The following is a 25,359-nucleotide window of genomic DNA, read 5'->3' as shown; positions in this document are numbered from 1 at the left end:
TGCACAGAATGACCAGGTATCAGGGCCTTTATGTGTTCAGACATTTTCTAAACTATTGAATGGTTGATTTGGTCCCTGAACATTTCATTCTAGGAAGCAATTAAATTATCCTTGAGTCACTTTTCCTTCCAAGTATTTCTATCTGGTATTTTAAACATGGAATTTTTGATTATTTTTCTTATGAAATTTCCATTAGTTATTTTCTTCCTGTTTTTGTTAATATTTCAGTAGTTCTTTGATTTCACTGCAAAAATACCTAGTGGTTAATATAGAAGTTAGCTCATGTCATTCTTGAACATATATATATATATATGGTAAAGTTAGAGAAAAAGTACATCATGTATGAATGGTGTTTTTTACTTAATTTTGAATTATATTAATGAAATTTAAGGTAACCTTTTTAAGGTCTAATAATATACTTGACTAACTTCTTTAGCCCAAAATTTTATATGTTCAAAAATAATTTTTAGCTTAAATGTTCCTAATGGGAGAAGTTCTAACTAAATTTTTGAGGGTTTGCTAAAAAATATCATTCGCAATGCTCTTTTTGTTGTTGTTGTTTGTTTTTTTGCTGCTAGGAATCAAACTCTCAGGGCCTTGTGCTTGACCAGCAGGTGCTGTGCTACCGACATATATATCCCTTGCCCCACAGTGCTTTGCTACAGTGTGGATTTATTAAAATATAAAATGCTGGGCATGGGGCTATGGAAGTATATCTTGTCCCTTTCTTTATATCTAGAGTCATATATTGTACATGTGCCTAAGCTGTGATGAGCTTTCCTGTAATTGGCCAGAAAGTATTAAATTACGGAAGGACTTAACTGTCCATAAAGTCATTGACCGTGTCTTATATCTCTGGACCCCAGTTAGCCTGAATAGCTCCTCAGGGACCAGCACGGTGACTTTCTGAAGCTTTCTTTTCCTTCCATGGTTTCATCATCTCAAAAGTCATGGCATATAGAAATATCTAAAACATGTGCTCTGATTTGGGGGCCCCATTTGCCACAAGATGTGGACGGTACCAGAGTTACTTCTGCTAATTTTAGTTCACGTGAAGATGTCTGGACACCACAGCATGTTCAAGGAAGTTTCCAGCAATGAGTGTTTGAAGCCAACAGTGACGTTGGGCTCTCTGGGTTTAGAGCTTTGCTCCAACACTTAACCACCTTGTTTAAATCTGCACCTTAGCAAGCCTCCGTGTCTCCATGTGCATAGTGAAGGTGATAATAACAGGGCTGCACACAAGGCCTAGCAAGCATGGGTTGTTCCAGGTCAAGATGGTACCTTCAGCAATATACACATCTGAAGTGATGAAAATTCTATGGCTTAGAAACAGACCGGGCCTCTCTTCTAGGGTAAAGGGAAAGGAGTAGAACAGTTGGTTTTTTTCCTGTCCTGTTTATTTTATTATTATTTTTTGTGGTTAAAACTGAAGACCCCCCCCCAAAAAAAAAAAAAAGAAAAAAGCTTTAAGTCATAAAATAACATCTGTTCTGCACTGCCCTATCCATGCCTTACTATGAAAAACAGGCTGAGGATCGGGAGTGCTGCCATCCTGGTGGTCCCCCCTGCTGGCCTCTGCCATGCCCACCCTGCTACAGGGGCCTCATTCCACCATGAATCCCACCATCCTCACCCCAGAATTGTTCATAGAAAGCCAATGCCCATGGCAAGGTTGAGAGGAGAGTTTCTTTTCTCTTTCAAGAGAAATAAAGGAAAAGGAGTCTTCCCACCTTTAGATTTCTAACAGCCTAACCATTCAGAGCAGTTACACTAGATTTGTCTTTTTGGAAGTCACCCAGGGCATGCCCTGAAATGCAACGAACCCTTTTATTCCCTTCTTGCCAGTCCCCCCAACACACACACACACACACACACACACACACACACACACACACACACACAGCTTGTTCAGAAGCAGTGGCTTCCTGGCTGCTGGTTTTGAGAGTTCTACTTGGGAGGTGACTGGGGAGGGCCAGGCTAGGGCTGTCAGGGAGAGTGTGCCGCCAGCCAGCACTCAGACCCTAAGGCTGGGTCACTAGGGCCCTGTTTTCTCTTCCAACACGCTTATCTCTTTACAGCTGCAGCCAAACCGTCAGGTCTGTAATGATGGTTTTGATTACGGAGGCCAAGAGCAGCTGTGTGGGGCGGGTGGGCTTGCCCGTCCCCCAAGCCCAGAGAGCTTTTTCCTTCCCCTCCCCAGGCTGCGGTTTGTCATCTGTTCTCACAGAGCCTTCTTGTATTGGTCTGTGGCTTCCTGTTCTCAAATCTGATCCAAATTTACCCTGTGAGGTATTTCCCCGTGTGTGCACGGCGTCCCTCCCTCCTGTACTGCACCCCCAAATGGAGGGAAGGGTGGTAGGGAGGAAGGGAGCGGGCGGGAGTCAATAGGTGTTGGCTGTGATCTTTACACAACCTGGCAGCATATCCCACGGCTTGCATTAGCTCCACAAGTCGAACAGATGGATCAAATTGACAGAATTGTGTTCGCTCACCCTGGGCTCAGGAGCAGCTGAGTTGCTGTTTGAAGTTGGGAGCGCGGATGTGTCCTTGCCCCTGTAAGTGGAATTTTTGGTTGTATATTGAAAAACTCAAGGCGTAGATCTCCATGCAGCATGAAATAGTTGAGTCTGGTGTGTGTCTTACTGTGCTCTCTTGTGGAATAGTTAGGGAGAAAAGGAATTGTAGTGTGGGTTTTTTTTAAGGTAAAATTTATTTTTTGTCCTCCATTTTGAGCGAGGCTTATAAGTAATCTATTCATTCACACAGTCTCGTAGTCCCTGTTATACCTCGTCCCCAGTTCACCCCCTTAAGATCACTTCTTTGTGGTAAAGAGTCATAATGTAATCCATGCATTTGCCTCTTCTAGGACTTCAGGATGCGTTTGACAGCGACTGGGAAACCGGAAAAATCATGCCAAACAATTACAAAAATGGATCAGACGATGGGGTCCTCGCCTACAAACTCCTGGTGCAAACCGGCAGCCGGGATAAGCCCATTGACATCAGCCAGGTATTCTCCCTGCTCAGAAACTTCTGAGCAGTCTTGCTGGGCACAGTTGGGCAGAGCTTGGGGAAGCTGCCATATGGCAGGAAGATGGATTGACAGCATGATCCCCACCCGTGCTGTCCAGGAGCTGGAAGGAAGAATTTTGAGTTGATGTTAATTTATTTCCTTCCACCAGCTAGTTAATGTAACCTCAGGAAAGCCAGGGAGCCTCACTTTTCTCTTCTGTCAAATGGAGCCAGGTGTTAACCCTGAGCTCCAGGACAGCCAAAGCCTCACAGCAGCAGTCAGTGGAGACAGTGGAGGCCTCTTCAGATGTGATAGCCCCAAGACATGTTAGCCTTGGAGATTCTAAACCACGGTGGTCTAGGCTGTATTGTATTTATTGTGTTGCAAGTCATTTGAAGGGGTGGAGGGCTGGTGCAGGAGAGGAATTAGAATGAAGGGAAGATTTGTGCCACCTAATTTCTTTGGGTTACCATAGCCTGAGAGGTGAACACTGAGTACAGACAGATTACTGTTTCGTGAGTTGGACGACCTGAAGTGCAGACCCTTGGAACCGTATGAGCTCACCATCCTCCTCAATTCTCTACGTGATAAAAGCATACTGCTGTTGGTTCTGAGCATATGTAGGAGGGTATTTGGATGCTCAGCTTTCAAATGGGTCCCGGGCGACTGACTCCTTGCTTCCCCAGAGCCGCTTCCCTTTGTACTTTGCTGCTAGCTAGCTTCACCTTTAGGCACAAAGGGTCATGCTAACGATCTTCTTAGCTCTGTTTGTTGTCTCCTGCCTTCTTGCTGGCATTCAGGTGGCGCAGTTACAAAGCACATTGTTCAGGGTTATTATGGAATGTGAAACTCAGTGCTTTATAGCAGCAGGGCACGGGGCTGTCAGATTTGACAAGGGTGTGGGCCAAGGAGCCTGCCTGTGTGGCCAGGGAACTGGAGTGGCATCAGGGACCAGGAGCACTGGGGGACAAATGTGATTGGGCCAGGCCCCCCATATCATTTCCTCTGCCTGGGAGGGAGCAAAGCAGGCTGCATGCATGGAGGCTGTGAGCTGTAGTGTGTAATTCCAGAGACGATTTGAAGACATACAGTTGTTACATATCCTGTGGATTAATTGAATCCAGATCCCTGAAGTCTGGTTCTCTCCCTGTCTTCCATACTCTTTTCTTCCTTCACTCTTTCTCTATGAGATGCTGTCACTGGTGTTTTTCATTTTGTTAAAAAAGACCAAAAGTGTTGGAACAAGGCCCAAATCTAAAGTAAACAGGAAAAAAAATTTCAATCTATCTAACATACACATTCACCGGTACGCTCAGTCTCAGTGTCTTTGACCTAAGCAAAGCCCACAAGATCTCCTGGAGAGGGAGCAAATTTGGCCACAAAAAAGGACTTGGCTTGCTGAGTCTGCCCACCTCTCAAAAATAAGATTACCCAGAAAGGCCACAGCTCTTGGTATTAGTCTCTTCCATTTTCTGGCAAAGGACATTTTTAGAATACACAGGTCATAGGAGGCTAGTGTTAGCAAAATTTATACAGATGTTGTTTTATTTTTATAGCTCTCCTCCATTTACTGGGTGGCATTTCCTTCAGTGTTAACAACAGAGGTTAACTGCACACAGACGTGGATGGGGACTCTTGCCAGGTTTTTCCCCCTTCCCCTCCAATAAATATGTTTCTCCAGATTGTTCATTCCCCGCCTTGGCTACAGAAGGTCCTTTAGCATTCAGACTTAATTGGCTCAGCCAGTTCCTGGGCCATCTGCAGAGAAGCGTGTGTTTGTTATAAACACGCCAGAGATTGCATCCTCCAATAAGTGCATTTTGGAAGAAATCAAATGTGTTCTGAGGGGTCTTGGCGACATTTTCAAGCTGTGGGCATTATCTTCTTTGTGGGAAACGTGGGTGCAGAGTGGGAGTGTGTTTGCCCTGTCCCTCATTCTGAAAGGCCTCTGTTCTTCCCATTTTGTAGTTGACTAAACAGCGTCTGGTGGATGCAGATGGCATCATTAATCCCAGCGCTTTCTACATCTACCTGACGGCCTGGGTCAGCAACGACCCTGTTGCTTATGCTGCCTCCCAGGCCAACATCCGACCCCACCGGCCAGAGTGGGTTCATGACAAAGCGGACTACATGCCAGAAACCAGGCTGAGAAGTAAGTCGTACTCCACCCACAGGGACTGGGAGCTTACAGGGGGGCGCCTTAGCCTGTTCCTCAGAGTTTAGCCACAATGTAGTCAGTTGACACTACCCAGGGTTCAAAAGTGTAAATAGAACAATATATTTCTTTTAGTTTAAAACCCTGGGAGACAGATGAGGATGTGTAATGGAATACAACTCCACATGCTATCATGTTGAGAAATAAGAGTCTCTAATCTCCTTTTGTAGCTTTAACTCTAAGACGTTCCTCATGCCAGCTGTTCTCTGTGAAAGTCAGGGACGCCTCCAGGTTGAGTGTTATTTTACAATTGCAAGGTTTTATCGTTGGGGATTATATGTTTATCTTAACTTTGTCAACTCTGGTGCTGAAGGGATTTTTGGCACGTTGGGTCATTCCTATAAGCCACCAAGCACCTGTACTTTGTCAAAGCTGTTTAAACCAGAGCAGAAAAGTCTGTATACAACAGTGTCCTCCTCTTTCACTTCGCAGCCCCAAGTTTGAAAGGTGGTTCTGTTAGGGTTTAATTTGCATTTATGTTAGAGATATTAGTATTTGGATATCGGGCCAAGAGAGGACGTGAGAAAGAAGACGGGTCCCTTGGCAGACCTGGCTGGGGAGCCGGCGGTTGTGCTTCTCTGTCTCTAAACCCCAGAGCCTGGTGGCAAGCAGCCAAGGCTTGTCTTAATGAAAATTTATAGTTGAGATTATAATAGGGCAAATCATGTTTAGCAAGTCAACTGAATGACCCCAAAGGGTCTGGAACACACAACGGCAGTGACTAAACACTTGTTGTATAAGGATTTCTTTCCCTGTTGCTGAGACTTAGCATTGCATTAGAAAAGAAGCAGCAAAGGTTTAAGTTGGTTAGATCAGTAAAAGCATTTTTCTTGCAAAGCATGACTGGGATTATTTTGCTCCCAAAAGCAATTGAAGAAACCAGTTTGAACTTAGTATTTTCACATGTGTCACAGGAACAAAAAGGATTCCCAAAATTTAAATCTTTACAGTTTAGGCCCTTCACAAAGAATGAGAGCTTCTGAAAGATTAAAATCAAAGGGTTTTTTCTTTTTTTTTTTTTCCTCAAAAAAATACACAAACACAAACTCCTTCCCCGTCCCCACTCACTCCCTCAAAGAAATGGAGATTGATGCTTTCCTGAAAATTGTAAAGACTCCATTTATTGTGTCTCCTTTGTGTGGAAAGAAGGGTAGTAGGTGGGGCTTCTTCGTAAAGCTCCTTTCTCTCCTCATGGCACCTGTGGGGTTGGGGTGAGACTGTCCTCCTTCCCTCACTCCCTAGGCCTTGCCCTAACTTGGTGACTTCTTCACCCAGTCCCAGCTGCAGAACCCATCGAGTATGCCCAGTTCCATTTCTACCTCAATGGCTTGCGAGACACCTCAGACTTTGTGGAAGCCATCGAAAAAGTGCGAACCATCTGCAACAACTACACAGGCCTTGGGCTTTCAAGCTACCCCAATGGCTACCCGTTCCTGTTCTGGGAACAGTACATCAGCCTGCGTCACTGGCTGCTGCTGGCCATCAGCGTGGTACTTGCCTGCACGTTCCTGGTGTGCGCCCTCTTCCTGCTGAACCCCTGGACAGCCGGGATCATTGTGAGTTTCTTTAGGGGTCTTTGTGGCAGGCAAATTCCTTTCAGCATAGCTCTTTCTGCAGCCGGGAAGTTTTGTTTATGTCTGGGGCCTTTGGAGGAGGGTATAGATTGCATCACCCGTAGTATATTTATTCTGCTTGAGCTGGTGAGGTTCATGGTGCAGGTAGAGCCGCTAATAGCTGCAGTCCTGCAGCCCCTCAAATGTAGCTTTAAAAGTGTGTGTGCAAGACGGGACTTTTCGGGCACATTTTCTGTAGTAGCTCTGAGCATTTGTGAAAGTGTGTGACCAAATCATTTTTTCTAATTCAGAAATACCACTTAGTGACCTCATCCGAGACCTAATAACACATAGAAGGTTCTTTACATTTAACACCGAGGGATCCCTAGAAGAGCAAGGGTAGCACTGTATGGTATGAAATGGCTCGAGAGGGTGGTGGTGTGTGTGTTGACTAATACCACTAACTCCACTGCCTTTCGATTTGAAGTGAGTTTTACACAGTCGAGTTTAATAAAATGGCAATGCTTAAATTCCATGAACTGTGGTATAGCCTTTTAAAATGCCAAAATTATGAAAACAGAGACCAGGTTTTGTTTCTGCACCATAACTCTGGGCAGCAGCAGGTACGTTAAAAAGTAAATGTTTAGTCTGCAGTTTTTCACAGTATTTAAGCCATGGACCTTGTCCATCTTTCATTATTTTTCCCTGACCACCCTCTGAGGGGAAAAACAAGATCATTTTCCCTCTGTCTTCCATCTGTGTAAAGTGTGTGTGTGTGTGGGGGGGTGTTATTTCTGTTTTATTCTGCTTGGCCTAAGAAACTCCAGAATATACTCTCCCTCACATATTTTTTTTTCCATTTCTTCACAAATTTTTACAAGAAAGATGAAAGGCACTTGGAAGCTGTCCCTTGAACTTCAGGGCCTGCTTTGTCTGCCTCATCTCTTCAAAGTACAGTGTCCCGGTAACCTGACCTGTGTCAGCTGATGACAGCCCCACACCCCAGCCACTCCCAAGTCTTCTTCACTTAGCCTGTGGGTCAACAGCAAAAGCAGAACAAGCACTTTGACCTGTCCTGTCCTATCCACTTTCTTTAGGATTTCAACACAGTTGGAACTAAAACATTAAGAACTGATGATTTAAGATCAAAACAGATCAAAAAAGGAAAGGCTGTTTGAAACTGCCTTTTTTCCCTCTGGATATTCGTTTCAGTACTCCTGTAGGACTCCGTGATGCCTAAGTCGCTTGTGTAAAATGACTTAGTTTTTGCATGTAACTACACATTTCTGCCTATGTTCTTTATCTATAGTGCCTACCTAATACAATGTAAATTATAGCTATTCTGTATTGCTTAAGGAATAATGACCAAAAAAAAGTCTGTTCAGTTGAGAAGCAGTTTTTGGCTCCCAAATATTTTCAATCCATAGTTGATTAAATCCACAGATATGGAACTTGTGGATAGAATGGGCCAACCATGTATAAAATTTCTAGAGAAATGCTTAGTCTGTGACTAATTATTTGCTTGTTAATTTTTTTTACTTCTGGCAAGTTTATCAGAGAAACTATTTACATAAGATCACTAATCTGCCTTTATTCATCCATTAGTATTATAAAATGATACCTCAAACTCTCCTAAGCAGGAAGTTCAAATAGAAGATAAGGCTGGTTGTCCAAAGCTAAAACAAGTCAGTACAGTACTTCTATGTTACTTGGACCTCAGATGTTTTCACTCCTCTAAATCTGCCATGTGGCCCCAGTACTGTCACATTGTCTGTACGCATAGCATGTGCTGTGTCCACTCACTAATCATTCTCTGCCTTCTTCAAGGTGATGGTCCTGGCTTTGATGACAGTCGAGCTCTTTGGCATGATGGGCCTCATTGGGATCAAGCTGAGCGCTGTGCCTGTGGTCATCTTGATCGCGTCTGTGGGCATTGGAGTGGAATTCACCGTTCATGTGGCTTTGGTATGGGAGATGTTTTAAGCAAAAATCTGATGAAAAGGCAACATGTTCTGTAGCTCTTCTAGTGTCCAGCAGAAAAGTATTCATTTTCTCTATGGTCCCCAGTGACAAGGCCTCAGAGTGCACAAGTTTCCTAGAAGGGACTACAGTGTTTCTGGATTCTTTTCTCTCCTAGGGAGCCCAAAGTCAAAGGCAGGAAAGAAAGCTGAGGCTGCGAGCCTAGGCAGTGTAGGTGAGGAAGGGTTTTGTTCATTGATGATGTTAACTGTCATTCATATCATCCCGGCTCCTACAGTTATCAACTTTGTTCCCAGGGTATGTGTGTGGGCATGCATACATACCATTTTGAAGACCGTAATAAAGCAAGGATGAAACAAGACCACACTTACAGGCCTGCTGAGAAGAGCATAATTGTGGTGAAGTGAGGAAATCCCCTCTGGCCATGAGCGAAGGCTCAGGTGCTTACCCCTGAAGAGCTGGCTCTGCTACCTCAGCCCACCCAGCCCTTAGACCTCCCGGCTTCTAGATTCATGACAGCAGAATGTAAAGCAACTAATGTTGCTTTCAATAGGGATGTTTCCCCCTTTCCATGGCTTCCCCTGTAATGATTTGTTGGCAGAAATGAAACTTCTAGAGTAATCTCTCACCCTTGACACAAGCCCACTGAATGCATTTGTCAGAGCATTACTCAGAAGCCTCCCAGCAGTGTGTTAATCGAGTTCCCCTGGGAGGTGTGCCTGTGGCCCGAGAACTATGTAATCGTAGGCACTCGTTAAGTGCGTATTGACTGAATAAATAGGGATTTCTGGAGTGACCTACCTAGGAAACCCAGTATTGGACTGGAACCAGATTCCTGCTAGTGTTCCTTTTGCCATCATCCAGCCACAAGCTCAGCATGTGCTGCCTGTAGAGAAGCTTCTAGCACCACCTTCTGCGTCTTACAGAGCCAGTATTATGTAACTTAGTATAAATGGGTGTTTCAGCAGAAATGTTTAGTTGAAGTTATTAGTAAAATGTTGATAATACAGAAACGATATTAGCTAAATTAATTTTTTCCCATGGTACTGAGAGGAAAGAGACAACATTCTCTTTAAAAAGAAGAGTACCACCCAGAAAGCACAAAATCCTAATCCCATTTATTCAAAAAGGAGAAGAATTTGCATGTGAATTAAGAATCCACAAATCATTTCATTCCGATGTGAATGGAAGTCTCTTCAACACCACTAGTTTTTTCCTTTTCTTTTTTTGGTAACAAGCATTGCAAATGGGGGCTATCCTAGAACAGATTTATTTTACACTGGAAAAAATCTACAGTCTTGAACTTGTGCTGCTTCTAGTTTTAAGCTTTTCCAAGAGCACTGTCTTCATGTAGAGTATAGTGTTCTTATATTATCCATGAAATTGTTTAAAATGGACAGCTATACTACTCTTAGAATATTCGAAAACGATAAGAAAAACTTAAAGATGGTGCTTCTCCTGTCAGAGTCCGTAGGAAGTAGGATTTCTTTTGCTTGGCAATTTCAGCAGCATCTGTGTTAGATCATTAGGTACAAGGGGGTAGGTACAACTTAGGGCATCTCAGTCCAGGCATAGCACAGCAGAGTAACATGGCTTAATATTTTCCTACTTTCCTCTGAAGAACAGAAAGGAACTATGTTTACCCTAGTTCTAGAAAGAAGAGAACCCATTTTAGAGGAAAAACCAGAATGCCAGCACTTATACAACTAGAGACCCATCATCTGTGTTAATGGTATGAGATAGTTTGCATGTGGTGGGGGGATGGTAAAGGGGAACAGTCAAAAAAAATGTTTCTGCACATTTTGGTTAAGATTTATTGAAGATTTATATCAGTGCCAGTTGTGACCCAACAATAGCATGGTACTTTTAAGACTGAATTGAGCTAGTTGAGCTCCCCTAGCTAAACATCCCAGGGGTTACATGGTAGAAGCTGAGGAAGACATTCCAGAGCAACAGATACTAGCAGTTGGCAGCATTTCCAACACCATTCGCTGTGTGTAGTAAAACATTCTGACCCTACAACCTGTCTCCTTGCACAGGCCTTCCTAACTGCCATCGGTGACAAGAACCGCAGGGCGGTGCTTGCCCTGGAACACATGTTTGCACCTGTCCTGGACGGCGCTGTGTCTACTCTGCTTGGGGTACTGATGCTTGCAGGATCTGAGTTTGATTTCATTGTCAGGTAAGAAAAAGTGAGAGAAAAACTTGTTTTTAAAACCATGAGTCATAGCAAAATCTTTGTAACTTATTTCCTCTGGTATGTGGTAGATGACAACATCTTTTTCTTGTCACCCATCTTTCATACCAAGAGGAAAAGAGGTGAGAACTCTCGTCTAGATCCATTGTGGTGACTATGTAGAAAACAAAGGCAGCTCTGAGGCTTCAAGCTAAGGCGTCACCCCAGTATTCTATATTCCAGGATAGGAATACTTACAAAGAGGTGACCATAGCACTCTTGATCTGACCCTTGCCTCATCACCTTCAAAACCTAGAATTTTTTTTTATTTTTTTATTTATTTATTTTTTTTGCGGAACTGGGGATTGAACTTAGGACCTTGCGCTTGCCAGGGAAACGCTTATTCCACTGAGCCATCTCCCCAGCCCCTAAAACTTAGAAATATTTAACATGACCGTTTTATATGGACTTTATGTGATCAGATTTCGTATTTGAGTCCCCAGTAATATTTAGGGCACAGTTACTATTTGACTTTCATAGTAAACTTTGCAAATCCAACTCTCATTTGGGTACTTCTCTTGGACCTCAGGTTAGGCTATTTTTCATTTATTTAAGTAAGAATATGATTTTATGAACTCAAAAGGAGCAAGTATCACTTCTGACATGAATTTGAGACCTATACAGAAAGAAACCACATTTTGTATACAGTTGCTACATTTACGAGATAGCTACTTCTGGATATAACATAATCACTTGTAAAGAGGCCAGACTAGAGTCTTGACTAAATAAAAGGTAGTGCAGAATTAGAACACAGTAGGGCAGAACCCAGGGTAGAGATGACTGGTTTAGGAACACTTCAGTAGAGATAATCTGATCAGAACTTCCATATGGTATCCATGCAAATGTATGTATATTGTTGGGCAGGTTCTCATGTTCAGATAAAAGAGTTTTAACTAGATATTTCAGCCCAAGTTGGTTTATTACAGGAAAAAACAATCTGTATTGATCATTCTGTAGCACTGGGCAATCAAGAATCCTGAATGTCCAGCCTTCTGGGAATGAATGCTACATACAGTTTACTCAGTGGCTTTGGGCTGGAGTTCAGTAGAGAGCTAGTGTAGCTATTGCAGCACAGACTAACATTTCTCCAGCTTTTGAGGCTTCCAAATTTTCCGAGATTCTTTAAATGTACATGGGACTATGGGGAGTCCAGGAAGAGCAGTATCTGCATTTATATCCAGCCAGTCTTCTCAATACACTCTCCATAAGTTCAAAAACCAGGTAGTGAGTTCTTGTTTGCTAATACCAAATAGATAGTTGTTGGCTTGGGTAAAGGTTTGACTTTACATTTCTTAAGTACACTTACTCAGACATTAGTACTGTCTCTCTATACTGTAACATTTCAATGTCTAAGGGTCTCTTTGTGTGTAACTATTTTTTGGCCCAACCCAGATGCAGTGAAAAGCTCTTAAGTTCCATTTTGCCCTTTTGTGTGGCCTAAAGTCTCACTAGCTAGGGATCCTCTGTGAGCCCCACAGGAAGGAAACAGCCTAAATTAGAGGACTCAGCTGGTACTGGACCCCACTACAGGCAGAAGCCCTGTTTTCTCGTCTAACCCATTGCTTGTTCCCACCCAGAGATTAGGGTTCCTGTCTCAAGCACTTAGAAGGACATCCCATTTTCCAAACCAGAATGGGTCAACCTGATAGAGCCCTCACTGAGATGGAATAAATGAGCAGACATTGTATACACAAAGCCGTCAGAAATCTAATTGGTCTGTTTATGCTACGATTAGATGGATGGGATGCAAATGTCTTAATGCCTGCCCCTGATATATGCCTCGGCTGAAATTTCCAGCCGTTTACATTAGAGCAAGACGTGGGCTGCTTAGTTTTTTCACTAATGCAGCTCAGAAGTTTCTAGTGTTTACAATAGCTGTAAGGTATTTGTATTTTTATAGGGATTCTCTCTCTTCTAATGTTGAAACATATATAGACATGGCAAAGTTGGGTGCCTGTTTCATTTTATGATCCACCAGACCATTAAGGGATTGCTGTCTTGTCCTCCCCCTTCCCAGAACATCCTGAGCCTCTCCCCCACCTTAGCCCCTTTCCTTCAAAGCCCAGAAATCATTAGTTCCAGAAAGCATCCTTGCGTGGAGTCTCAGCCCTCCAGCCATGTAGTATGTTGCTGGGGGGCTTCCCTGGCTGACAGGTTTACCTTGGTATTCCTGAAGGATCCCAGACCTTAGCCCTCAATGGTGGGAAAGCAGAACTCCGTGTGCACTCTTCTCTTCTGCCATGGTGCTGCAGCCTTTATGTTTGAACTGACTGACGCAAAACAAGAGTATTCAGAGATGCTAAATTGTTCAACAAAAGATTGGCCTACAGAGCAGTCCCACCATTGTGGAGCGCCCTTGGCCGGCACAATGCCGCAGCCTCTGCAGAATGGCCAGCATTTTCTCTGCAGAAAGCTGGTTCCTGTGTTCTAAAAAGGTTGCAGTTAGAGCTAGTTGGTAAAACTGGAACTCACAGAATTCTCGGCAGAAAGTTGTGATGAATGAAAATCCAGGGAAAGCCTTACCTGCTACACTGGAGCCTTAATTAGAGATTCTGCCGTAAGAGGCCGAAGCATTTCACAGTGGATTAGCTGCCTGCAAGAAGTGGGCTGCTTTTCCTCCTGGGCCAAATTGTTTAAATTCTACACCCTTCGCTTCATTTGTTTGCTTCTGCTGGGTTTTCAGGAGCAGGGCCCCTCAGCATTGTATTTGTACTTTCAGTTTGCTCAGCCATTCAGTTCGCATTCCATATTTTTGTGCTTGTGTAACACGTTCATAAATAGCACTACGTGCCATGAGATTTCAGCAAATTAACAAACTTAATTTTTTTTTCCTCCCTTCATGAACTCTTTTTAACACTTTGGGTTGTGGAATGTAGTTCTCAAAGTCATACGGTAAAAAAAATAAAAAGCTAACCTTGTGCTGCTGGGTTGGAACTGTAGTTTTATGACCATCTTCCCAGTGGGGTGGGCTTGTTAATTTTGGTGTTGAATGTTGTAATATCAGGGCACTGGAAGGGTAGTATAATTTCCTTTGGTCACACTGAAGGTTTCTTGTTTCCCTTTTATCTCAAAGGTATTTCTTTGCTGTCCTGGCGATACTCACCATCCTGGGTGTTCTCAATGGACTGGTTTTGCTGCCCGTCCTTTTGTCTTTCTTTGGACCATATCCTGAGGTCAGTAATTATACTGGGAGTGATGTTCTACCCAGAGCCCAGCTGAGTGCTCCTTCCCCTAGTTCCACTCTTCATTTAGTTAGTTATGCATATGCATATATGCAGCTTATTTATTTTTCAGTACGTATCCAATGATGATGGCTTTTTTCTCTTCCTTTTCATAGCTTTGGGGATGTAGGACAGACTGACTTTGCTTTGTTTTAATAAAGCTGATGATCATCCTGGGTCTTACAGATTTCTATAAAGACAGGCTTCTCACTCAAGATGAATATTTAGGCTTAACAGGAACGAAGAGTGCATGTCATGCTTTTCCAGTGTGACAAAGCAGGGGGCAGTCCTATTCTATAGGCTGTGGGGCCTCTCAGGGTCCTGTGGGGTTCCAGAACAGGGAGCAGAGACCCTGGAATAAAACTGTTTTGAATTTTGAATAGGTAAATAAACAACATTTTAATATGGAATCCCCTTTCCTAGGTGTCTCCAGCAAATGGCCTGAACCGGCTGCCCACCCCTTCCCCTGAGCCGCCCCCAAGCGTGGTCCGGTTTGCAGTACCTCCCAGTCAGATGAACAATGGATCTGATTCCTCTGACTCGGAGTACAGTTCTCAGACGACCGTGTCAGGCATCAGCGAGGAACTAAGGCACTACGAGGCTCAGCAGGGCACAGGGGCCCCTACCCACCATGTGATCGTGGAAGCCACAGAAAACCCTGTCTTCGCCCGCTCCACTGTAAGTTACCCTTGGGAGAGGTGGCGGGTCCTCCCCACCATGCATGGTAGTGAACTGGGATAGCTCAAGGGACCCTTTGCTTGCCCTAAAAAACAAATTATATCACTGAGAGAAGGCCAAAGAAAGTATATGCCTGGTCATATCGCATGCAATTGGCAGTATTTGGTTCTTAAGCTATCAGGTTATCTTACGGTGCAAGCTGATGGATCAGAACAGGGCAGGTGCCATGTGTTAGCACGTAGGCCTAACATCCTAGTAGTTGCTAGTCTGTACCAGACCCTGGGTTCAGTTCCCCACACCACACGGAAAATAAAAAGCATTGGCATGTGTTTTGTTTAGAATAAGTATACTTTGAGCTTAAGAGTCAAAAATAAAGCATTATTTGCTTTTCATTTTAAAGCTGCATGTCACTTTAGAACAGCACTTACTTGTAATGACATTTATTTTATTCCAGAGTATTTTTTTTAATCTCTTTATCATTGATTGTCCTTAGAACAAAGTTATTTTCATTATTGTCTGTAGACCTTTCTATAAGTTTTGTTGTTGTAAGTGCCTATCCAGGTGGCTGAAATTGTGAGCCACTGAGAACTCCCCCTGCCTGCATTCTTATCTCCAGTAATTCCCCAGGAGGTCATGAGGAGCTGGCAGGCCACTTCGTCCATCCTGCCTCCCCAGGATAGCCCCCACCTCGCCCCTCAGCTGGGAGCTCAGTACTGAAAAGCCAAGGGAGGTTAGTTCGGAGGCTCATGTTGCTCCACCAAGGCCCCCTGCCATCCCTCCAGGAAGTGGGTATTCCAGTCCTGGGCCACAGCAGCCCTTGCATGAAAGAGAGAGGGGCCAACCAAATAACCTAAATTGTCCCCCTCGTGCCCCCCGCAATGGTGCCTGCTGAGCTGCACTGTGAATCTGGTTTTGTTCAGCGGGAGCCTAAAAATAGGTACAAGCTGAATGACTTTGAAGTTGGTCACGGTCCTTTTGATTGATGTGGCCACTGTGTTGCTTCATGCTTTGTACAGAGACTCAGAAACCAGATTCCTAACAATCTTAACAGCAGCACTGCCTGGCGGACCTTTCCGGAAGGATAGAAATGTTCCCTCTGCCCTCTGGTACAAGTGCAGAGTAGCACTCGAGATGTCGCTAGTATGGCCAAGGAGCTGGATTCTGAGTTTTAGTTCATTTAATCTAAAATAGCCACATAGACAGTCCTGCCAGCTTCCTGCTTTGCTTCAGCGTAGAAGCAGAGCAGGGCAATTCAGGGTCTGCCCATACTGGGCACGGGGTAGGGTGGTGGGACCAAGGAGAGAAGCAGCTGGAGTGTCCTACAGTGGTATGCGCCAGGCCAGCTGTGCTGCAGCAGGCCTGCGAGTAGGAACCACATAGGAAGGACTCTAACACACTCTGCAGGTCCTCAAAGGAACAGGCTTTGGTCTTGTTTTGTGGATTGAAGGCCTGTTTGCCTCCTGGTTCCCTGGGGTTAACTGGGCGCTTGGTTAGAGTTAACAAATGAAAGAATGGATTATACCCAGCCTGGAGATCACACCTTGCCTGTGTTAACCTGCCCTTACTGTTTGCAGGTGGTCCACCCTGAATCAAGGCGCCCCCCACCCACAAACCCTCGAATGCATGCCCGCCTGGACTCTGGATCCCTGCCACCTGGAAGGCAAAGCCAACAGCCCCACAGGGACCCTTCCAGAGAAGGTTTGCGGCCACCTCCCTACAGACCGCGCAGAGACGCTTTTGAAATTTCTACTGAAGGGCATTCTGGCCCCAGCAACAGGGACCGCACTGGCCCCCGGGGGACCCGACCTCGGAACCCAGCACCCACAGCTGCAGGCAGCAACATGCCTAGCTACTGCCAGCCCATCACCACGGTGACGGCTTCTGCTTCTGTGACTGTGGCCGTACATCCTCCACCTGGGCCTGGGCGGAACCCTCGAGTAGGGCCCTGCCCAGGCTATGAGGGCTACCCTGAGACTGACCATGGGCTGTTTGAGGACCCCCACGTGCCTTTTCATGTCCGGTGTGAGAGGAGGGACTCGAAGGTAGAAGTCATAGAGCTGCAGGACGTGGACTGTGAGGAAAGACCCTGGGGAGGCAGCTCTGGCTGAGGTGCGTGGGCACAGGGGCCAAAGGTAGGGCTCCAGGCTGTGTCATTAAGGAAGGGCCCAGGACAGTGGTACGACCCAGGCTAGACCCAGGGATCTCCACACTCCCCCACTAAAGGCCATTGTGTACAAGCTGCATGTTGGGGTACCAGTCTGGTTCTAAAGTGGGTCTCTCCCCCAATATGCCACAGACCTATGAGGATTAATGTGGCTTCACAAAGGTCCCATGCATGTCACCTATCACTTTGTGCCTGTGTTCAGCACAGCATCATGGCAGGTCCACAGGTGCTGCTGTTCCATTTAAGAGGGTGGGATTGGGTGGCCAAAATACCAGAATAGATGTATCCAGCACCCCCTTTTAAACCCAGTATAAAGGGAGAAACTCTCCAGCCAATCTGAGCTGGGTACCTTCTGAATGGGACAGATGCATAGTTAGGGGGGGCCCTGCGTCTTCTTCCCTAACCCCCCTAATCCCTCGATTTCTAGCGCTATAGCTCTCAGGGGCTAGGTTTCATAAGTATGGACTCCTGTAGCTTCTACTCAGTGTGACTTCTCTTCTTGTTTTCTTTTAAAGGGTGATTAAAATCTGAAGCAAAGAGGCCAAAGATTGGAACCCCTACCCCACCCCACCCCCACCTCTTTCCAGACTGCTTGAAGAGAACTGCTTGGAGTTACGGAGGAGATGTGCTGCCCAGAAGAGCAGTTCATTGTTACTGTAACCGACTGTATTATTTTGTTAAATATTTTATAAATATTTAAGACCTGTACACATATGTAATATAGGAGGGAAGGATGTAAAGTAAAGTAGCAAGGTCTGGAGCACCCCTGCTCCAGCCCCAGAGTGGGGAACTGGAAGGGGGCCTCTCCCTATCTGTATGTACATTGATTGGGCTCCGTGCCACAACCAAGCTTAACTTAGTCTGAAATTTCCAGCATAAGTTGCTGCTGCTTAAATATTGTATAATTTACCTGTATAATTCTATGCAAATATTGCTTATGTTATAGGATTATTTTGTAAAGTTCCTGTTAAAATATTTTAAATTTGCATATCACAACCCTGTGGTAGTATGAAATGTTACTGTTAACTTTCAAACACGCTATGCGTGATAATTTTGTTGTTTAATGAGCAGAGATGAAGCAAGCAGGTTAAACCCAGTGGCTTCTCTAGGGGTAGTGCATGTGATCCTCCGGTTTGGCTGTGTGTGAACTCCTGTATGATTTCCCAATGTACTGTACTGTGACTTATTTTTTGTCTTGTTTGGTTTTCTTGATGTTTTTCACCTTGTTAGGCTCTGGCCCAATTGGGCTGGGAGAATCAGGATGTCTTTATTGCTTTGTACTGGGAGAGGGCTAGCCCTAACCAGACAGCCTGACCCTTTCTTTGGCAATGGTTCAATAGCAAGTAGACTGGCTTTCCTCTCTGTGGTGTCCCTGAAGGTCATTGGTTGCCTTCTGGACACCCCACCTCGTGCTTGAGAAAACAAGTTCCTTCCCTTGCATGACTGCGATGGTGTTGGACTCCTTAGTGTACAGAGCTGACAGCTCTCATTGGTGAATCAGGTAACATGCTGAGCTGCAAGTCCTTGAAGGCCCATGAGATATACTCTAGAACAGTGTAAAATGTATAGTTTTGTGCCCTTTTTTGACCAGTGTTCACACACGCGCGCACACACACACACACACAAACACACACGGTTCCCCATGACTCTCCTATAGGTAGAAAAACTCATTGGGTTTATTCTTGGCCCTCAGTAAGCCCAGACGTGCTGTTCTAAGTCCCTCCAATATAAATTCCCTTTCTTCCTAAATGGAACAGCTGGTTGGAGCTGCCTGGATCTGTTCACATCTTCTTAAAAACATGAATAGTGAGTTTCCGACAGTGTTACACAGTCAGAAGTTCTGTGGATTGTGAGCTGCTGGGGATTCTTCTTGAACAAATCAAATTTGGTCTCTCTCCCCCTCCATGGTTCTTTTACCGTGATGTTTTATTGAAGAGCTGGAAGCTGCTCACTGTGTACACCTCATGGAAGAATGTAGACAGAGGCAGATTTCTCTACCAGGCATTGTTTTGAAAAGTTTTCTTCTGTGTGGATTCTGTTCTCTTGCTCTGTGGTCTGGGGCCCCCGACCTCTAGGCAGATATCAGCGCATGCATTGCCGCCGACTTATCTCAGAGGAAAGGACCCGATACTGGCCGGAGCCTCGGTCACTGTGAGGAGCTCTCCATGGCAGCTACAAAGGAAATCTTTAGAGAAAGGCAACTGGCCTCTAGCGGTTCCAGCAGTTTAGTGACCTCAGACCCTAAAACTCAGCCCATCACTGTAAAGTACTAGTTGGAAGCTACCTGTGGCTGCCAGGTGTATGTATGTGTTAATATGCTGGGACTCTGGCCACCCAGCTGCTACTGTCTTGGTGCCTTCTGTCAGCCACACTGTCCACCAGCATAATACAGGCACTGCTCAGAAAATGCATCCTGAGTTGAAGGGAGAGATGGCAGAGTTCTGAAGCCGGCTTGGCCTGCAGCTCCCAATGTGCCCCTCCTGTCCCACGCTGAGCCTGTGAGTCCCCCTGGTTTCTGCGCAGCATACAACTTTCCATGAGTCACAGTGGCCAACAGATGGCCCAGGCTGGTAGAAAACTATAAACACCTCGCCCTCTCTCTATCTCATTCTCCTTTGTAGATTTATTTTGTCTGTCTTGTTTGTTCATTTGGATGTTTTAATTTTTTTAAAAAAAATCTTTGCTGATATTTATAATTTTGTATCATAAGAATGTTTTCCTACAGTATTTGTCATGCCAGTTTATAACAAAATGCAGGGATTTTATTTCTGTTGGAAACACTATTACAACTATGTTTTACTTTTGAACAGAAGTTTTATTTGTATAGAGTGCTTACTAATGTTAAATAGTTCAGAGTATATAACATTTACATTAAGGACTCATAGTAGGTTTTAGTGTAAGGAGTTAAAAGGAAATATTCAAACTGGGTCTTGTCTGCCGATTTGGGTGGAGATAAGTTTGTGTCATTTCAATTACAAAGATAAAAGTATGCCATATAATTTATTTATATGAAAATTTATTTTTGTAGTGTACATAGTAGTTATCAAGTCTTTTGACAGAAGTATATTTTTAAAGAATTTATATGTGATGAATCCATAATGTCTGGAACTTTGCTGAGACATGAGTGGGGACACTTTCACTGTAAATTACAGCAAGGGAAATAAAATGTCTAACAGTGTTAAGAGAGTGAGCGCAAGTGGGTACTCATGTGATTGTGAAATGTTATTAGTTACCATTTGTGACCTAGTATGGTTCTCATTTTATACCTTGGAAGGTGAAAATGTACAAACTCTCTAAATATTAATGTTCAAACACTGATAGAAATTCTAACATGAATAAAAAATAATATAACTTCTTGGGTACATCTTTGTTTACAGAATGTTTATTTCTTAAAATAACCTTATAAAAGCTGTGTTTCAGGCCATCGTATATATTTTGTAGTTTCATCCTGTGAAGCTTGTTAAATGGCTTTTGTACTAATTCAGACAGTTCTGTGCTTTTAGGTAAAAATACTAAGAGGGTCCCTCAAGTACCCCTTTCATCTTGTTCTTACAGTTCAACATGGTACAGCCTAGGAATAGAGAAAAACAATGTTCTCAAATTTTAAGCTATAAATGAATGAGGAAGAGCCCAGGACCCCAAATTACTGTAAGCAGGTGGGGAGTCCTCCAGGGAAGAGCCAGCCGACCAGAGCTACCTGGTTTTGTACAGATCTTTCCAGCACGTCCAGTTGCCTGCCATTGTCTGTGGCTGCTTTCACATTATAATGGCAGAATTGTGTCATTGCAACCCAGGCTGGTTGTCCTTCAGGCCCTGAAATAATTCACTAGTAAGCAGAAGCCTGCCAGTCCATCTTAAGACGATGTAGCAGAGGCCAGCGCTACTCCAGTGTGGTCTGTGAATCAGCATGCCTTGGAAGCTTGCTAGAAAAGCCAGAGTCTTCCCGCCCAGACCTCCTAAATCAGAGTCTCTGGGAGTGAGGCCCAGGAATCTGCTTTAACGAGCAGTCCTGGCGGTTCTGCTGTACCAGTGAAGCGGTCTCTAAATTCCTTCCAGCCAAATGTGGCCATGGTTGTCTAATTTGACTCAGGCTGCACTGCCAATGCAGGCCAGATTCTGGAAACAGAGATCCTGACTCTTCTGTGTGGTCTTTCCATAGAAACACATGTTCCTCTGTGGGAAAGAGTCGAGACCTGTGAACTCTGCATTTGTGGCAGGGAGTCGGAGAGAGGAATTCCCTTTAGTGCCCTGCCAAGGCTGGGAGGCTGAGGTGGGCTGTGACCTAGCAAGAGGATGGGGGGTCCATACCAAGTCAGATCCCTTTTAAGCTCCTCCTGCCCAACAGTCTCCCCTTTGCAACCTCAGAAGCTTGTGTCATGATAAATTAAATGTCCCCCAGACATCTGAAAGTTGATCGAAATAGTTGGATGAGATCTGTTCCACAGGGCGAAAGGCGGGGAATGGCCTCATTCAGGGTACGCCATGTGGAGTTGGGATTCTGCTGGCCACTCTGGGTCTCTCAGTCATGAGTCTATCTCCACGGTGACAAGGGCCCTGTGCCAAACAGCAGCGTTGCTAAGGGGAAATTTTTATACTTGATGCCCTTTGGAGGCATTTCAGGAAATAAAGTAAACCTTGGCCAAGAAATCAATACAATATCCTTAATACCTTTTAAAAAATTGTTAGAACAGTTTTATGTCTTACAGCCTTGTCTTCAAACCTCTTGATGTGGCCAGCAATATACTCCTAAGGCCTACAGTGGTGAATTTTGTACATTTAACTTTGTTCACATTGTAGGGAATGTGTATTCAAATCTGAGTACAATCAAAATTAATTAATGAATTGGAATTTAAAATGGGAGTTTCTTTGAGACATGCTTCCTACCCTCAAAATGACCATTCATTACCATTTAGTTTTTCTTATAGGTATTATACAGCTAAGTGAGCTAACAGTTTTTAATCCTGTTGGACTGGGAGAATTTTTAATCAGATTTGTGTCACAAAACCCACTATATTTATTCAGTTGGCCTTAATACCCCTGTTGGGGTGTTGGTTTTTTGTTTCTTTGTTGTTTTTTTTCACAACAGGCTGTCACAACTTAAGGAAAATTGTGACATTTTCAGGCAGCCCCCATGCTGTTTGTTGTAAAGGCAGGTATTTTCATTTTTGGTGATTACTGATCTCCCAAAAGAAGTGAAATGATCTAAAAGTAATATTTGCCATGTTTTAATTATTTTTAATGAAGGCTATGTATAATGAGAATATACTTCGAGCACAAGACATTTACATTGTCATGCTAGAGTGGGTGTTGGACACCATTTTTTACATAAGTTCCCTGCCACAAAATAAGAAATACAACCATCATAACCTAGAAGAGACATTCTGGTCTTTTAGGAACAAAGTAAAACTTTGCCGAGTGTAGGCTTGGCATGGCGACAGTATGGACTTCCTGGACTACCTTTCCACAGGGTAGGGTATTTTTTATTATAAGTTTCCTCATGAGTTCTGGGGTTCCCTTTCCTGGGGAAAAGTAAAACAAGCTTTGCATCTGAGGTTCTATAGAAAGGACCAGTATTGTAGAGATGTCGAAGTCAGACCCCAGTATGGAACAGTCTTCTAGATGAGGCAACCCTGCCAGGTTGCCCATCCCCCTTCCATTTTGTTTTCCTAGAAAGCGTTATTTTGATTCTTACCTGAAGGACTTGAGGCTGAGGGTATTGGAGTGTGAAGCCAAGTCAAGTTTCTCGTAAGAAAGCGAGCACAAGAAATAACCTTTGACAACAGCATGGTTTTTATACACAACAATCAACAGTTTTCTTGTGGAAAAAGGTAATGGTAGATAATGGTCTATTTTATAAGGAAGAAATACCATGTAGATGGAAGAGTTGATGAACAAGTTCTGACTAGAGGATTATTTTATAATAACGAGGAGTGCAACATTCAGCCCAAGTCAAGATGCCAAAAGCATCATCTTTGTAATTACAAAGTTCAGTCAGCAGCAGTGGTAGGTCGACTCCTGTTGAGTTCCTCTTTTGCAGCCAGAGTAGAAGCAAGATGGGGCAGGAACAGAGAACAAGAGGTTGTCTCCTGCAGATTAAGAGCGAGAACAACTAGCCCTCAGAAAGGACTAGGTCAGATGTCTGGAAAATAAAGCCAGAAGGACTATCAGAATGAGGGAAGAGATGTGAAGAGAGTGTGTTAGTCCCAAGAGAAGGACAAAGACCTTCATAAAATCCTTTTGGCCACCCTTCATACCTGAGCTATGATAGTGTGTTCAGCTTTTCTACCAGAGGATCCATTTGCTTTTTTACACAGTCCTCACTTTTTCTGGTATCACAGATGGCTATCGGGAACCAGGTAAGTTTGTCATGAGCCATGGGAGGATCTGTGTGTCAAGTCTTGTTGCCATCTTGAAACCTGGGAAAGAGAGAACTTGCTTACCATTACCCTTGAGTCGGATTTAAGACCTGGCTCTGAATTATGATGATCTTATTCTCTGTTACTTTCATCCTTTTGCCTCATTTTTTGGTATTAATTTCAAAGGAATGGGTGACTTGCTGTTCACAGAACTATAATAGCAGAAGAGTTTCCAATCTTTGCAGCTGCCATTCACACACAGTAGGTATTTGTGCAGCTGGGTATCACCATGAGCGCACAGTGGGTGTTGGTGTTACAGGCAAATAGCCAGTAGGGCAAGCAATTAGCAAATTTCTGTATTCTCTTGATTACATTTAAATTCCAAAAGCTAATTGGCTAAAATGTTCCTCCTTAATTAGAAGCAATTAATATGTGAAACTAGGTTTGCATTTCACAAGAGAGTTTGCACTTCACGATTGAAATCTCATAGTTCATTTGCTAATAGTCTCTAATAGTCTGTAATCATAAGGCACACACAATTAAGGTGGGATTTTTAAAGTGTAAGGAAGGAAGGATGCATGGTTTATGAATTATTTTCTACTGCGGAGAATGTAGCCAGCATTCACTTTGCATGTGCATACCTGCCCAAACACACCCACAAATGTAAAAGTCCTAACCTGTCACCTATGACCCTTTCTGAATTTCCTGCTCTTCTATCAGCCAGCCCTTAATGCATAGGGCATTGGCTCCAGGACACCCACAGATGTCAACATCTCAGATGTTCAAGTCCTTGATAGAAAATGAAGTGATATTTATTTACAACCTACACACAGCTTCCCATGTACTTTATCTTTAGATTACTTATTTTTTTTTAAATTTTATTTATTTATTTGTGTGTGTGTGTGGCCAGTTCAGCCCACCAGGGGGCGGGCTGGCTGGCATGTGGTGCTGGGGGATTGAACCGTGGTCCCTGGGCTTTGCTAAGTTTGTTTTAAGTAGGTGCTTTAGACCACTGAGCCATCTCACCAGCCCCTCTTTAGATTACTTATAATGCCTAGTGCAATGTAAATTGTATGTAAGAGGTTGTCATACTGTATTATTGAGGAAATTTCAAAAAGTCTGTACATACTCAATTCACATACAATTTTCTATATATTCTGATGGAAGTTTATTGAATCCACAGATGTGAAACCTGTGGAGATGAAGGAACCTGTATCCATCAAGTCAGATGTACCTATCACCACAGCCCTTAGAAATCCACAGCCCTGTAGAAATCCACCTCACTGTGAGTAAACAAGACTGTGCAGCATAAATAATCTCCCCAACAGAAGGGCAACAGCATCCACCAACCCCAAACCAGCTCTCCATTTTGCTTCCATTTGGCATAGGATAGCCAAGGCAAGGACTAACAAATTGGCATGACACTGGATGAGGGCAACATCTGGGGAAGGAAAAGAACAACAAACTCCATGACTATTGTCATTACATTGGAAAGTCCACTTAAACCCTTGACCTGAGGCCTACATCCAGCATAGACCAAAGGACTAATTACATTTCGCATCTACCAATGTGACCAAGGATGCCTCTTGGCTTGATGGGCAACCAGAGTCTGGAATGAGTGAACAGAGACGCTTGTGGTACAGTGAGAGCACATCAAAAACTCAGAGACCAGAGCTGGTGAGATAGCTCAGTGGACTAAGTGCCTGTGTAGGCAAGCACAGGGACAGGGGTTTGATCTCTGGCATCATGTGCTGCACCAGCCCTGCCCCTACGTGCGCTGAGCCAGCCACAGAGTCCAGGCATGGTAGCACATGCCTGTAATCCCAGTGCTGGGGAGGCTGAAAACAGGAGGATCACTACAAGTCCAAGTTACACAGTGAGACCCTGTACCAAACATATTAAAAATGAGAGAGAGAGAGAGAGAGAGAGAGAGAGAGAGAG

General features: G+C 44.0%; 1 protein-coding gene across 7 annotated transcripts in view; it reads left to right on the top strand.

Annotated features, from left to right (window-relative positions):
* Positions 1-19,729, top strand: part of Ptch1 (patched 1) — a 64,216-nt gene extending 44,487 nt beyond the window's left edge. For 4 of the 7 annotated variants that reach the window (XM_023703932.1, XM_023703933.1, XM_004643798.2 and 1 more), the window contains 9 exons: positions 2,870-3,012; positions 4,984-5,167; positions 6,506-6,786; positions 8,611-8,748; positions 10,803-10,945; positions 14,073-14,172; positions 14,644-14,898; positions 16,473-17,007; positions 17,578-19,729. In XM_023703932.1, coding sequence (XP_023559700.1) covers positions 2,870-3,012; positions 4,984-5,167; positions 6,506-6,786; positions 8,611-8,748; positions 10,803-10,945; positions 14,073-14,172; positions 14,644-14,898; positions 16,473-17,006 — 1,778 coding nt within the window. In that variant the 3' untranslated portion in view covers position 17,007; positions 17,578-19,729. Of the gene's footprint in view, positions 1-2,869; positions 3,013-4,983; positions 5,168-6,505; positions 6,787-8,610; positions 8,749-10,802; positions 10,946-14,072; positions 14,173-14,643; positions 14,899-16,472; positions 17,031-17,577 lie in introns of all 7 variants that reach the window. The other 3 variants (XM_023703931.1, XM_023703935.1, XM_023703934.1) reach the window with 2 other exon arrangements.
* Positions 19,730-25,359: the final 5,630 nt, after the last annotated feature.

Source organism: Octodon degus, unplaced genomic scaffold (assembly GCF_000260255.1).
Source record: "Octodon degus isolate 3935 unplaced genomic scaffold, OctDeg1.0 scaffold00184, whole genome shotgun sequence".
Classification (NCBI taxonomy): domain Eukaryota; kingdom Metazoa; phylum Chordata; class Mammalia; order Rodentia; family Octodontidae; genus Octodon; species Octodon degus.
Note: the sequence above shows the minus strand (reverse complement) of the source record. Positions and strands in the feature narration are given on the sequence as shown.